The sequence below is a fragment of the Carlito syrichta genome, unplaced genomic scaffold, assembly GCF_000164805.1.
Source record: "Carlito syrichta isolate Samal-C Ts95f unplaced genomic scaffold, Tarsius_syrichta-2.0.1 Scaffold124511, whole genome shotgun sequence".
NCBI classification, from domain to species: Eukaryota; Metazoa; Chordata; class Mammalia; order Primates; family Tarsiidae; genus Carlito; species Carlito syrichta.
Genome location: NW_007068607.1, coordinates 277,160 through 290,297, shown reverse-complemented (window position 1 = coordinate 290,297; position 13,138 = coordinate 277,160). Strand labels below are relative to the sequence as shown.

The 13,138-nt window shown below is 39.0% G+C and overlaps 1 protein-coding gene across 1 annotated transcript; it reads right to left on the bottom strand.

Moving 5' to 3' along the window:
* Positions 1–3,880: 3,880 nt before the first annotated feature.
* On the bottom strand, positions 3,881–11,383 carry GKN2 (gastrokine 2). Its single transcript, XM_008048547.1, has 6 exons — positions 11,262–11,383; positions 8,678–8,731; positions 7,769–7,906; positions 5,840–5,950; positions 5,016–5,172; positions 3,881–4,085 (listed from the first exon to the last, which is right to left on the bottom strand). The coding sequence occupies exons 1-6, from the start codon at positions 11,271–11,273 to the stop codon at positions 4,003–4,005; spliced, it is 555 nt and encodes a 184-aa protein (XP_008046738.1). The 5' UTR covers positions 11,274–11,383; the 3' UTR covers positions 3,881–4,002.
* Between the last annotated feature and the right edge of the window lie 1,755 nt (positions 11,384–13,138).

Below are 13,138 nucleotides of genomic sequence, written 5' to 3'. Positions count from 1 at the left end.
TTCAGCTGGTACAGCTCTGGAATGATGCAATTGGGTAGTCTAATTCTTTCTTTCCTAGTCCTTCTTTCTTTAAGATTGTTGCTGTCTCACGGTCCCAAATGGCTGATGCATCTCCTGATGTTGGCTTCGTATCTTCATTGAAGGATGATAAGAAGGCAAAGAAGCAGAGCTGCCTGCTAGCTGAGTCTGTCCCTCTTTATCAGGAAAGAAAAAACTTTGCCAGAAGCCTCACCTAGCAAGCTTCCATTTAAATCTTACTGGCAGGAATTGAAGTCCTATGGCCACCTGCAGACCAATCACAGGCTGAGAAAAATGATATTACCTTTTAATTTTTTTTAATTTTTAGAGAAACAAGATTAATTTGCCCATTGGCATTATTGACATTTAGGGCCAGAACATTCTTTGTTGTGAAGGGTTGTCTTGTACATCACAGGATGTTTAACAGCATCTCTGGTGCCTCACCACCAAATCCCAGTAGCATACCCTGTAGTTGTGGAAATGAAAAGTGTCTCTAAACTTCACCAAATGTCTCCAGGGGAGGGAGGAAAAATCACGTCTCGGTTGCAAACCACTGATTCAGATCAATCATGATTCAACCCCTGGATCTAAAGGAATATATTCCCTAAAATTAAGGGGCTTTTAAGTTGCTACTTAACCCAATCAGGTTTCTATTAGCAGGAAGAAATGAGGTGAAAAATAGAGATTGGGTAAACTCTTTTTGCCATAGAATATCAGACAACTCTGATTAGCAATAGATGAGTGAGCAGTTCTTTCAAAGACCGGTCTTCTTTAGTTTCTACCTGCTTAGGGTCACTTCAGTGTCTTCAAATGGCTAATTTTAATATTTTGCCAGGTTTATAATTGTTATGACAGAAGAGTTAGTCTGATGCTAGTACTTCAGTATTATTGGAAGCTAGAAGTTTCCGTATTTTTCTAGTTCACCAATTCAAGTTTATTATGCTTAAATTAACAAATGCTTGAATTCATTCAGAGTCAGTTATTGAAGCAGATAGGAGCTCGGAGTGAACAAATTGTATTTGGTTCTATCTCAGATGAAACTATGTGATGTGTCATTTACTGTGAGGAAAAAAACTATATATTGAGGCACAAAACTATAGGAAATAAGAATCCCATCTACAACCCTCACTAAGCTTCCTGCAAAAGCCCCTGTGGCACACTCACATCCTGGATCAGGCTGCTCTTTCAGGCCAGCTTTTATAGCCTAACCTGCCCTTCTAGCATCCTAGATGCTTTGCTGTGTTCAGTCCAGGTTTGTTTCACCTCCCTGATGACCCAGAGAAAGTCTAGGTTTGAGCACCTAGTGAGTTAACTGAGTTGATATCTACTTTCTTCAGCTTTTAAGAAAAAGCTAATTTGATGAGGCCCCAGCTATCTATCTTATTTCTTAAGGTATTGGCCTTTAGGGTTCTGAATAGGAATTGGTTTCCAGTTCCAGTTTTCATAAGGGTGTCTCCTGAGTTTTCTAAGATTCTTATAGTTTGAGGTTTTACGTTTAGGTCTTTGATCCATTTAGAGTTAACTGTTGTGTATGGTGATAGGTAGGGGTCCTGTTTCAATCTTCTGCATGTGGTCAGCCAGTTTTCCCAGCACCATTTACTAAATAGGTTCTACTCTCCCCAGTGGATTTGTTGGAGGGCTTTGTTTGGAACCAACTGTGCTGCCCTTCGAAGCTGGACTAGCTTTAAAAACTGTGGTACATATGCACAATGGAATATTATGCAGCCATAAAGAAGGACAAATATATGAACTTTGCAGCAACTTGGATGGATTTGGAGTCGATCATACTCAGTGATTTATCACAGAAACAAAGAAAAGAGTTCCATATGTTCTCACTCATAAACGGATCTTGAGCAATTATAAAGCTATAAGAAGGCAATTGGCAGTAGTGGGAAACTGTCAGGGGAGGGGGGGTGGGATTGGCAGTTGAGGGAAACTGCTAGGGGAGGGAAGGGCATATCTCATCAACAAGGATACCTGCATGATCAATATTTGTATGCCTAACCCTGAAATGTACCCCACATCTTTATAATAAAAATTAAAGAAAAGAAAAGGCTAATTATGATGAAAATGTAACAAGTTCCGGCTTCCTTGTATCTTCCATTCAAACACATTCCTTTCAGGTATGAGCCTGGCACACTTTACCTGCTGCTCCTAACAGGAATTCAGCACAGAGGAGAGTTAGCTGATTTAGAGAGAGCAAAGTTAGGAAAAAGCAAAATTCTACATTAAAAATGGAAAGTGACTAGGTGCAGTGGTTCATGCCTGCAATCCTAGCACCTTGGGAAACCAAGGAGGGAGGATCGCTTGAACCCAGAAGTTCGAGACCAGCCTGGGAAACATAGCAAGACCCCATATCTACAAAAAATCAAAAAGTTAGGTGGGCATGGAGGTGTGCACCTGTAGTCTCAGCTACTTGGGAGGTTAAGGCTGAAGGATCACCTGAGCCCAGAGGTCAAGGCTGCAGTGAGCTGTGATCGTGCCACTATACTCCATCCAACCTGGGTGACAGATTGAGACCCCAGTTTTTTTCAAAAAGTGAAACTATGTTATAAAAATTAAAGATAACACTTCTCTAAGCATTTCATTCCAAAGGAGGATGTCAGTCATAACACCCTTTCCTGTACTGGCACCCCACCCTACATAAGCCAATTAGAGTCATCTCCAGAGATGTCTAAATTAAAGCTAATTTAAAATTAGAACTGAGAAGAGTCCCTTCCTCTCTGATGATGGTTCTATCTTCATGGAGAAAACCAGTGTATGATGCTGAAACTGACAGCAGCAAGGTGGAGTCGAGGCACAGGAAGAGAGTCTGACCACCTTCATGCACCTCGTTCTAGCTACCCAAGACCAGAATATCCATTTTCCGCCATGGTTCGTTATACAAGACAGTAATTTGTCCCTTGGTCTTAGCAAATTTGATTTGGGCTCCATCACTTGCAAATACCAAGGTCTCAGCTAACACATTCTACCATTCATTTGATGCTTTATGATACTCTCTTTACTGTTCTATAAAATGTTTTCATACAAAGATTCTATTTACCCAAAAAGAAAACAACTTTCTTGGTTATGGTATCTTTGCCTTGGGCCTCTTACCCAGGCACACCTGTCCCAGTGCTGAGCACAAATTAAGTGCTTAAAATATATTCACTGATGACTGTTAAGAAGTAGACATACACTGCTAGGAAGAGAAGCCACCAATGGCAGGTAGAAATGGTTGTTAAAGTAGGTCCTCTTTGTTCTGAACTTGTGTTCAACTGACCGTCTGCCTGAGACACAATTATGTGATCTGGGAGTCTGCCCACAATGTGTAATTTATTTGAAATCCTGGAAATTGCTCTTCTGCTATTCATTGACTTGGCATTTCCAGTAAGGTTTTCATTTCTGTTAAGATTTTTAGTAAGGTACTACAAATAGGGAACACATATCACAATATGTTCATTAAGGTTGAGTCTACTGCTTTGGCAAGTTAAAAGGTATTTTCTTAAAAAGCATAAGAATGACTCTCAAAGCTAGGTGCTTTGTCAGAGGGGATAGTTTCATTTGCCTGAGCAATCAATTTGTTTGTAAACCATATCCCTCCCTCACTGGATCAAGGTCACAACCACGTGTGTCCCATTCCACCTGTGCTACCCCTGTGCATTGGGACAAACAGATGGGCGCATGATCCAGAGGACAGTGGCAGAGATGGAGGCTTGAACTCAGTTGACTAGTCTGCACATGATCCTGCTATATTATCTGGGAATTTTCACACATTGTGTACTTATTTAAATCCTGGCAATTTTTTTCTTCTACGCAGTGACATAAAATTGCTTGGTTTTCCTTTGCTGCTTATAAAAAGAACAAGCAACTAGAGATCTGCAAATACAGCATTTATGTTTTACTACCAAATCTCAGAATTAGTTGGGACATTGAACAAGAAGGTTTTGAGTGGAAAACAAGAGTGTATTTCTTTGAAAAGATGAGACCAGTGGGCTGATCATCTTAAACGTGGATGTCTGCACAGACAGAAATTCCCAGGATGCCCAAGAGCCCAACCTTTGCACAGCCTCCAGCACCAACATCATCTGGAAGGGGAAAACATGTTTAAAGAAAAAATATTAGCAAATATATTATTAGAATGCAACAACAAATGCTTTTTGTACAAGTCTTGACTAAGAGTTGTATATGTAACTTAATGTTACCCAAGATTTTGACTATTCTTTCACTGTAAAGTTTAATAATATATTAGCTTAAGTACAACTGGCAATTCCTGGAAGTGCTGGTTGGTTTAATCCTAGTGATGCTATGACATTCTGTGGCAATGATGTACCTATATTCCTTTACTTACATTACTAATGCTTACTTAAATTTTTTTCTGGGAAATAGAAATGTAATACATGCAAATTCTTTATCTACTTTTTAGTATTTTGGGAAATTTTTTTTGTTGTATTCATCATTTTGTTGGCCCTGTCCTCTTTCACTCTGGATACTCTGCCACATTTAGAAACTACATATTAAAATGCCAGTAAGGACAGCAGTGCCAAATGTTACCTGGATGAGTTTTCTCTCCTGTCTTTCAGTGCACTTTATTCACTCTTTCCTGAACTAATTACATTCTAAATTTTAAGTGAATTTCTCAGTGACTTCCTTCTTACCATCTCCAAAAGATGCTAATCTAAGGGTTAAGAAGAATTTTCCTACTTGAAACTCTTACATGTGAAAGAATAAGAAAATACAATAGTTTTTACTTGGCATCTAAGAATCCTTTATTCCATCTTCTCTTTCTACTCGTCAATTTTTCCACTATACCATGTGTTCCTTGAAGGAAGTTTCACTCCATTCTATATCCCTAACATTTAGCACAATTTACACACATAGTATGTATTTAATTCCCAAAGCAAACTGAATTGAGTCTTGTTTCTATTTATTTGTATTTCACATAGCACCTAGCAGAATACCTAGCACATAGTAGCTTTAAGAAAATACTTGGTGAATGAATGATTTATAATACTCACGATCTTTTTCAACTACTTCTCCCTTATACAAGGGGATATGTTTGCAGAGTTTCTCAATGGGAGATCCAAACAGGAACCAATCCACATTTTTTATCAGAGACTCCAGAGGGTTGTACTTGACCCAGGTGTATTTGTTAGAGAACATGGTGTTCAGAGCCTAGATTAGTATAACAGAGAAGGGCAGCACAAAATAAATAAATAATCCAGTGCACCTTATTCTAAATAATTATTTTTCTCTTTCAGATTATTAAACAGAAGGCAGTTAGGGATCTCAAGACATCATCTCTTTCAGACCACTCTGTCTGAAGAGAAGCCTTGTTATTCCCAGTGTTATTTTAGTGCTGCTGGCAATGAAATCTAGAAAAGGTTAAGTCCCAGGCCAAAGGTGGCACAGATGAGAAGTTACGGAGGGATACTTAACCCTAGGTCTCTACTCTCGGTGCAGTGATTGTATATTCTCATCATACTGCAATGTTTCTTTGCATCTTTGTGTCATTAAATATTAGAACTTCACTCATTTTCCTGATAATCACTATTTCTTAGAGCTCCGCTCTAGAAAGAGAGGTTGATCAGTCCTTTCTATAAGGGCACTGGAATTTATTAAAAGTTTTAGTTAAGACTGTACAGTATGGTGAAAATCAATTGAGACATACACCTTCCCTTAAATAATAATAAATAAAAATGAAAACACTTTAATAAATTGAGTACCTTATATATGGTAAGGTATGTATTATGATCTTCTCACTCGCCCTCTTCATTTCTCCATGGGCACTAGTGTTGCCTAGTTCAAGAACTGAGAATACTCAAGGGTACCTCGGAATTACCTGTTTCTCATAGATGTACCGTTGGAGTTGGTCCAGAGCAGGGATGGCTTTATGGTCCATCTTTAGAATGAAGCAGGCTCTTCGGGACAGCACCCTGGATGCAATGTAGCCCTGAGGCAGCAAAAGCCCAGTTACTTCCTCTCCCCAGTTCCTTGTGTTCAGAACTTCGTGAGGATTATTTCTAAGCCTTGGTAGACTTGAGTATGCACAGTGAGTATATGATGGGATTGCTTTCTAAGCTGCAATCAATTTCATCTACTCAGCTTCTTTCACACAGCATTTTTATTATTTCACTTGTTGTTTCTACCCCTTTAAGGTTGTGCAAACCCATGACTTACATTCTACTTCCCATGGAGATAGGATCTGTAGTTTGGGGTCTGAAAAATTGAGAAGTAGTAACTCTGTCTCTTTCCATTGATTCTATTCTGTCTCTTCCTCAGTTTGAAGTACATAACAATATATTTAGAATCATACTGTTCAATATGATAGTTACCATGTGGCTATTTAAATTTAAATTAGATAAAATTTAAAAGGTACTTCCTCCATCACACATTCCAAGTGCCCAACAGCCACAAAGGACTAAGAGTGTCCTTATTGGAAATGCAGCTGTAGAACATTTCTAACATTGCAGAAAGTTCTATTGGACAATCCTGATTAGAAACTCCCCTAAGCATCCTCACACCACTCTCAAAGCCACATGTACATACATGTATCCTCCCCTCCTTTACCAACTTCTCTCTCCCTCCAGTCTTCTCCATTCTTTCTTCACGTAAAACCCAAGATGTCTGAATAAGGATGAATTGGAGGAAGATGGGATTGGAAGAACAATGGAGGGTAAGGACCCCGGGGCCAGAAGGGACTTAAGGCCATTACGTCCTCAACTAAAGTAGAAATTGTCTCTACAGAGTTCTAAAAACTTGATGCATCCTATGAGGTTGTATCTAACAGAAATCCTTCTAGTTACTACTCCTCAATTTTCATAAATTTCAAGTTCCTAAAATTAAAAAATTGACTGAGGTCAAGTCTGATGATAATGGGAGAAGAGTAAAGCAAATCCTCATCACTCTGTTTTATAAGGGTACTTTTGGGATTTCCGTGGCAGTTGTTTAAAAGCAGTTTCAGTATCACTTCCTCTTAAACTGCATCTTTTAAAGTCTCTGTAATTTAAAATGTGTCATGGAGCTGCTAACACCAGTGGGGAGGAGGTATGTGAGGAGACTTCTAGAAGAAAAGGGGAAGAAAAGCAAGTTCAAACTATATTCACAGTGCATAGCTCTGAACCGAGGTAAAAGCAGGTTCATAATGAGTGTTGGAAGAAGAAATGAGAAACAAATTAATAAATTAATGAGAAATAAGTTTTCTGAGCAAATATCTGATACTTATTATTAATATCAGTAACTAAAACTTGAAAAGAGTTTGGCGCTTTTAGTTAACATATTTTTCTTCATATAGGAAAAAGTATGATTAATTGCCTTCCTATACACATAATTAAATGTGCATAGTTGCTCTGGATTTCTGCTATTTTGTGATTGCTTTGTGATTGTTCTTTTTCTGCATGCTGTTTTGGATTAGAAACCCTAATTCATTCAGCAAATATTTTTGAGAATCTACATGCTGGACATTGTTTAGGGCTTTAGTCACTCTTCTATGCACTTTCTAAGCCTATAGTGAGGCAATATCATCCCTCTTCCAATTTCCGTCTGAAAATGTCAAGCAAATGTGTATGTGTCTTGTCATATTTTTTCCTTAGAAGTGGTTTTTTTCTTGTCTTTCAATCAGTTGCTTGATTATTTAAAGTGAAAAGTGAAAGAGGAAATTCTTAAAGATTCACAAGGATAAATCTTAGAATTTCAATGTATAATAAACGGCTGTCTCCCTGTCCTTTAGAAAACCAGTCTTGAAGAATATAAAAATTCATTTGCTGCTTACATGTTTATAGTCAAAAATTGTGGTAGAAGAGCATGATCCTGCATGGATGTTAACGATGGCGGTATTTTTTTCATTGTCAATTGTCACTGTCTCCTGAACATTGCCACCATTGCTGCTTGGGCTGATGATGTTATAAACCTAGATTGGCAACAAAGACATAATGTTTTTTTTTCCCCATAAATCTTACACATTTGAAAGACAACTCATCCAACAAAATAAAGCCTTCTACCTGCTATGATAAGGAATTGGCAGTCCAAACCTCTTCACGGGGATCCCAGGACAAAAGCCCTTGCTACAATAAGACTGCAAGGCTTGGCCAGGTGCAGTGGCTCATGCCAGTAATCCCAACATTTTGGGAGGCCAAGACAGGCGGACTGCTTGAGCCCAGGAGTTTAAGACCAACCTGGGCAACACAGTGGGATCTCATCTCTACAAAAATAAAATTTTTAAATAAGCCGGGCATGGTGGTGCATGCCTGTAGTCCCAGCTACTCAGGAGGCTGAGGCAGAAGGCTTGTCTAAGCCCAGGGAGTCAAGGCTGCAGTGAGCCATGATCACACCCACTGCACTCCAACCTGGCTGAGGGTAAGACCCTGTCTCAAAACCAAACAGCAACAACAAAGAGTCGAAGCTTTTCCTTATAGTTTCTTATGCAAAATTACATACCGAAGAAGCAATGACATCACAGGAAAAATCAGACTGACCACATTTTATAGCAGTGGGTTACATTTGTGACTACATTGTGGTTGGAGCAAAATAACCAACCTCAATTGTTTCTGTTATTGGTTATTTCTGAGATTCCATCCCAACTAGGGCATGTGGACTTTCTACTGTTTTTCAGATTATCTTGTATCTTTCCTTTCCTCTCTCAACAACTCCTAGAAATAAAATGCACAAGGAACCAACTCACCTCATATCCATGAGATTCTATCCCAAAGATGACCAGCACCACCAGAAATGCCACCTAAAAAACAGACCAGTAACATTTATTCTCTATAGTATAGTCATTTATTCTCTGTAGTGTAGTATTGAGGGTGGGGATGAAAGTGGGACATCGGACATGAAAAGCGCAAATATACCAGAAAATGTACACCTAGAGACATTGGTAAGTGGTCATGGATGGTCAACAGTTCATTTCCAAAGTGTGAAGCATACATGTTCATTCGCTTAACAGGAATTTGCTGGGTTCATGCTATTTGTCAGACAAAAGTTTTTATGTTTACCACCGAATTCTCAACTCTTTCACATTATAACCATTTAGATAGCAGGAGAAACTTGGGACAAGTGAACAGTGAAGAAGGATTCATTTTACTATGGAAATACTCTGTTATGATTCACAATAGCTTTAGATCAGAGTGGTCAAATTGTGTCCTTTGATTTTAAAACATCTTAAATTCTTTGAGACTGAGAGGGTAAAACATTTAAACTGAATTCACAAGTGATAGAGACACTTCCTTTTCTAAGGAAAACTGAAAGTAGAATGCTTGGGAATGCAATTAACTTTTGAGGCTACATCAAAGAAAGCCTCCACATTCTTCTACAATCCATGCCTTAGTGATACCATCAGACAAGTGCTGGATCAGCAGGTCATAAGACTGACATTGAGCAATTCTGCTATTTTTCTATATAGCTATATGAGCCTGACCCAACAAGCTAACCCTGATTTTGAGCCCACTGTTCTGAACATCATAGTACACTGCACTACCATTGAAAACTACTTTTTTTTTTGAGTTGGAGTCTCACTCTGTCGCTCAGACTGGAGTGCAGTGGCCACTCCCGGCCACCGCAGCCTCAACCTGCTGGGCTCCAGCGATCCTTCCACCTCAGCCATCCACGCCCGGCTGATTTTTTTGATTTATTGTAGAGATGAGGTCTTGCCTGCCCAGGTGGGTCTCAAACCCGCGGGCTCAGGCAATCCACTCATTTCAGCCTCAGAGGGTCTGGGGGATGGTGCAGACATTTTTAAGAAATGTCACTGGGATTGTTTACTTCCCTAACCATCCCACCACTAGCATTTTTCTCCTGGTGACTGGGGGTAAAGTATCTAACCAAGACCTATATGCATATACTTAACCTGCTTACTTGCATAGGGACACATCTTCTTTTGCCCTAGACCAGCTTTAGTAATCTCTGATGCTCCTGTATATTCTATTTAATGAGTCTAAAATAGAGATTTGAGAGAGTAGATGAAGGATTGATCACCTTCATGGCATGATTAGAGAGAGCTCAGGAAGTGTTTTCTAAAATAGTCTCCCATTCAACACTGTGATCAAAATACCATGGTTATAAGTTTGTGTTTCAGGGTTAGAAAAATCCTGGAAAATCAAGAGACTCCTGGGAGGTAAAAATCTTTAAGATGACAGCCTTTAACACCTTATAGGAGGTACTTAACATTTTGCTTTCTCCCTCAGCAACTGGATGAGAATAAAGGGCAGAGACTGGGGCAAGGGGTTAGGGATTAGAACATAGACCATTTTCCATGTGGCACTATGATGTGGAACTAAGGAAGCTGGAATCAGATGGAAGAATGGGAAGGAATGTTTTGTCTTAAGGGAGAATTTGGCCATGATTCTCTGGCTGCCTAAATTTTGTCATGATTTTGCTTGTAAGTGGGTACTCAGATGGATAGATTGCATTCTAAATCCTATATATATATATATATATATATATATAGGCTTGGGAAAATCACACTCCTCTTTGCCTCTGTTTCCTTGTCTATGAAATGGAACCAATACTATTCAGCTCATATAGTTGTTGCAATGAATAGGTAAGATTATTCGTGTGAACTGCTTAGCCTAGAGCTTCGTGTACGCTCAGGAAATGATAGTTGCTATTATTAATACCACCAATATTATTTTTTACAATTACCTCTTCTCTCATAGATAATAAATAGTTGTTTTAATTTGCCTTTATTCCCTGCAAAACTCATAATAAATTATTATTGAACATTCTTCAAATCAAAATTCTTTAGATATTTCCAAAGTGATTAATTTGTATATTTTCTTTTCTCTTTTTACTTTTTAGTTGGAGTCTCACTCTGTTGCCCAGGCTGGAGTGCAGTGGCACATTCATGGCCACCACAGCCTCCACCTGCTGGGCTCAGGTGATCCTTCTGCCTCAACCTTCCAAGAAGCTGGAATCACAGGCATGCACCACCATGTCTGGCTGATTTTTTTTATTTATTGTAGAGACAAGGTTTCGCCATGTTGCTCAGGCTGGTCTCGAACCCCTGAGCTCAGGCAATCCTCTCACCTCTGCCTCCCAAAGTGCTGGGATTACAGGCACCTGGCTTAATTTGCACTTTTTAAGAAAACATCTCAGGAAATAGACAATAAACAAGTAAATATCTGACTAATTTGACACTATTCCTGCCAGAGATATCATTAATTCAATTGCAGAAGTTTAGAAGCACATGGTATCCAAGAGCCCAGAATATGAGCATTCTCTGCAAGCAGTCACCGCAAGAGCAACGAGAAGCAGAAACAAGTACTCACAAGGATTTTCATTTTGCCTGAAGGGAAGAAGGTGCTGGAGCCAAGTGAAGCTGGCCAGTGCAGCTTCTACCTTTTATATTGGTTTTAAGGTGTGGAAATCTCTTTTCCAAATGATCACTTTGAAAAAATCCATGTCTATATCTTGGACACACCCAAGCAAACCCCTTTATCAGGATTGAGATCCAACCACATACCTGATATCAGTGAGATTCATTAGTCAATAATGAAAGTTCACACTTGGTCACTCTGTAAATATTCCTTATCTATTCTTGCTGCACTTGAGATTTTTATTTCCACCCTTTAAAAATATTTCAAGATGCTTGTTCTGTGCATACAGGTTATAGATGTATAAGGACATATTTCTAATATGTCTTCTTGAAGGTAAAGTCCTTTCCTTAGGACCCAAGCTGAGCCCACACTCAGTGTCTTTTCATCACTGTTTGTTCTGCTTATTAAATTCTTCCACCTAAGGAATGGACATGAGACTGGAGGTGAGGACAGTAGCTGAAGAACTCTGATTTGAGAACAAACTGTCTTATGATTTTATTTGTTCTTCCTAAAAGACTTGGTGCCAGCATCCAGAAATTCATGAGAAATAAAGATCAAAAAGCACTCTGCCTGATTACCCGGGTCAACCATATTTTTATGTCAAGCCTTACCCAAATCTCCAAAAAATTTATGAGCTATGTACCTCTAGCTATCTTGAGGGGTGTTGAAAAATTTCTCAAACTTAAAAAGAGAGAATAAAGTTTAAATTATGTAACTATTTTCGCACTATAATTAGACATGGCTTATTAGTGTCAGGGTGGGATTTTGAACTCAGAAGGTGAATTTTTTTTTTTAACCTATAAATTGTAAAATACTGAGAATTACCACAGTAAGTAAAGAGATAACAGGAATAATGTCTTTGTTCTACAGTTAAAACCACAACCTAACTAGAAACTTTTTTTAAAATGGTACTTTCAGGTAGGGCATGGTGGCTCATACCTGTAATCTCCCACTTTGAGATGCTGAAGCAGGAGGGTTGCTCTAGTCCAGGGCCTCAAGATCAGCCTCTACAAAAAAAAAAAAAAACCCAATAAATTAGTCTTGTTTGGTTGCGTGTGCCTGAAGTCCCAGCTACTCAGGGGGCCAAGGCAAAAGGATCTCTTAAGCCCAAGTTGTGGTGAGTTGTGATCATGCCACTGAATCAGCCTGGGCAACAGAGTGAGACCCTGACTCAAAAACATAATAAATGGGGCTTTCAACAAGTGGATTTTGAGCAATTTGGGGATTATCTAGTTCACTGGAATTCCCCTACCCTGGAAGTTCAGCTGTGGTAGATGTAAAATGTGCAACTTTATTAAATCTTTCTGAGAGAGCTACAGCAGAGAGGATTACAGTGTTATACATCTGCAAATTTTCTCCCATATTTTGCTCCAGAAACTCAAAAAAGCAAGCCAACAATGCCCATAGACTTCAGAGCTCATGAAAGTATTTCATCCTACTCTCTATTTTGTCCCTTCCTGTCCTCAGGAGTTTTGATGATAATTGCTAGCAGTTATGGAATGCTTAATATGTTCCAGAGTTTTTAAAACACTTTGCATATATTGACTCATTTGATCCTCATAACAACCCTAGAAGTTACCTTCTGTCCCGTTATATTTCACAGATAAGATAACTCTCTGGGGTTACACAACTTCTAATAGTGAGAGGTGGGATTTGAGCCCAATCTGACTCCAGAGTGCACACTCTTAACTACAAGAACTATACAGCCTCCTATCTGGGTAAGTGAAACTTCTTGCCCTACGGAGATAGGGGCATTACCAAGGAGGTTTCTACTTCCAGAATGCTCCTTGACTAAAAGATAGACTTGGGAATTGTCAGACCTACCCACA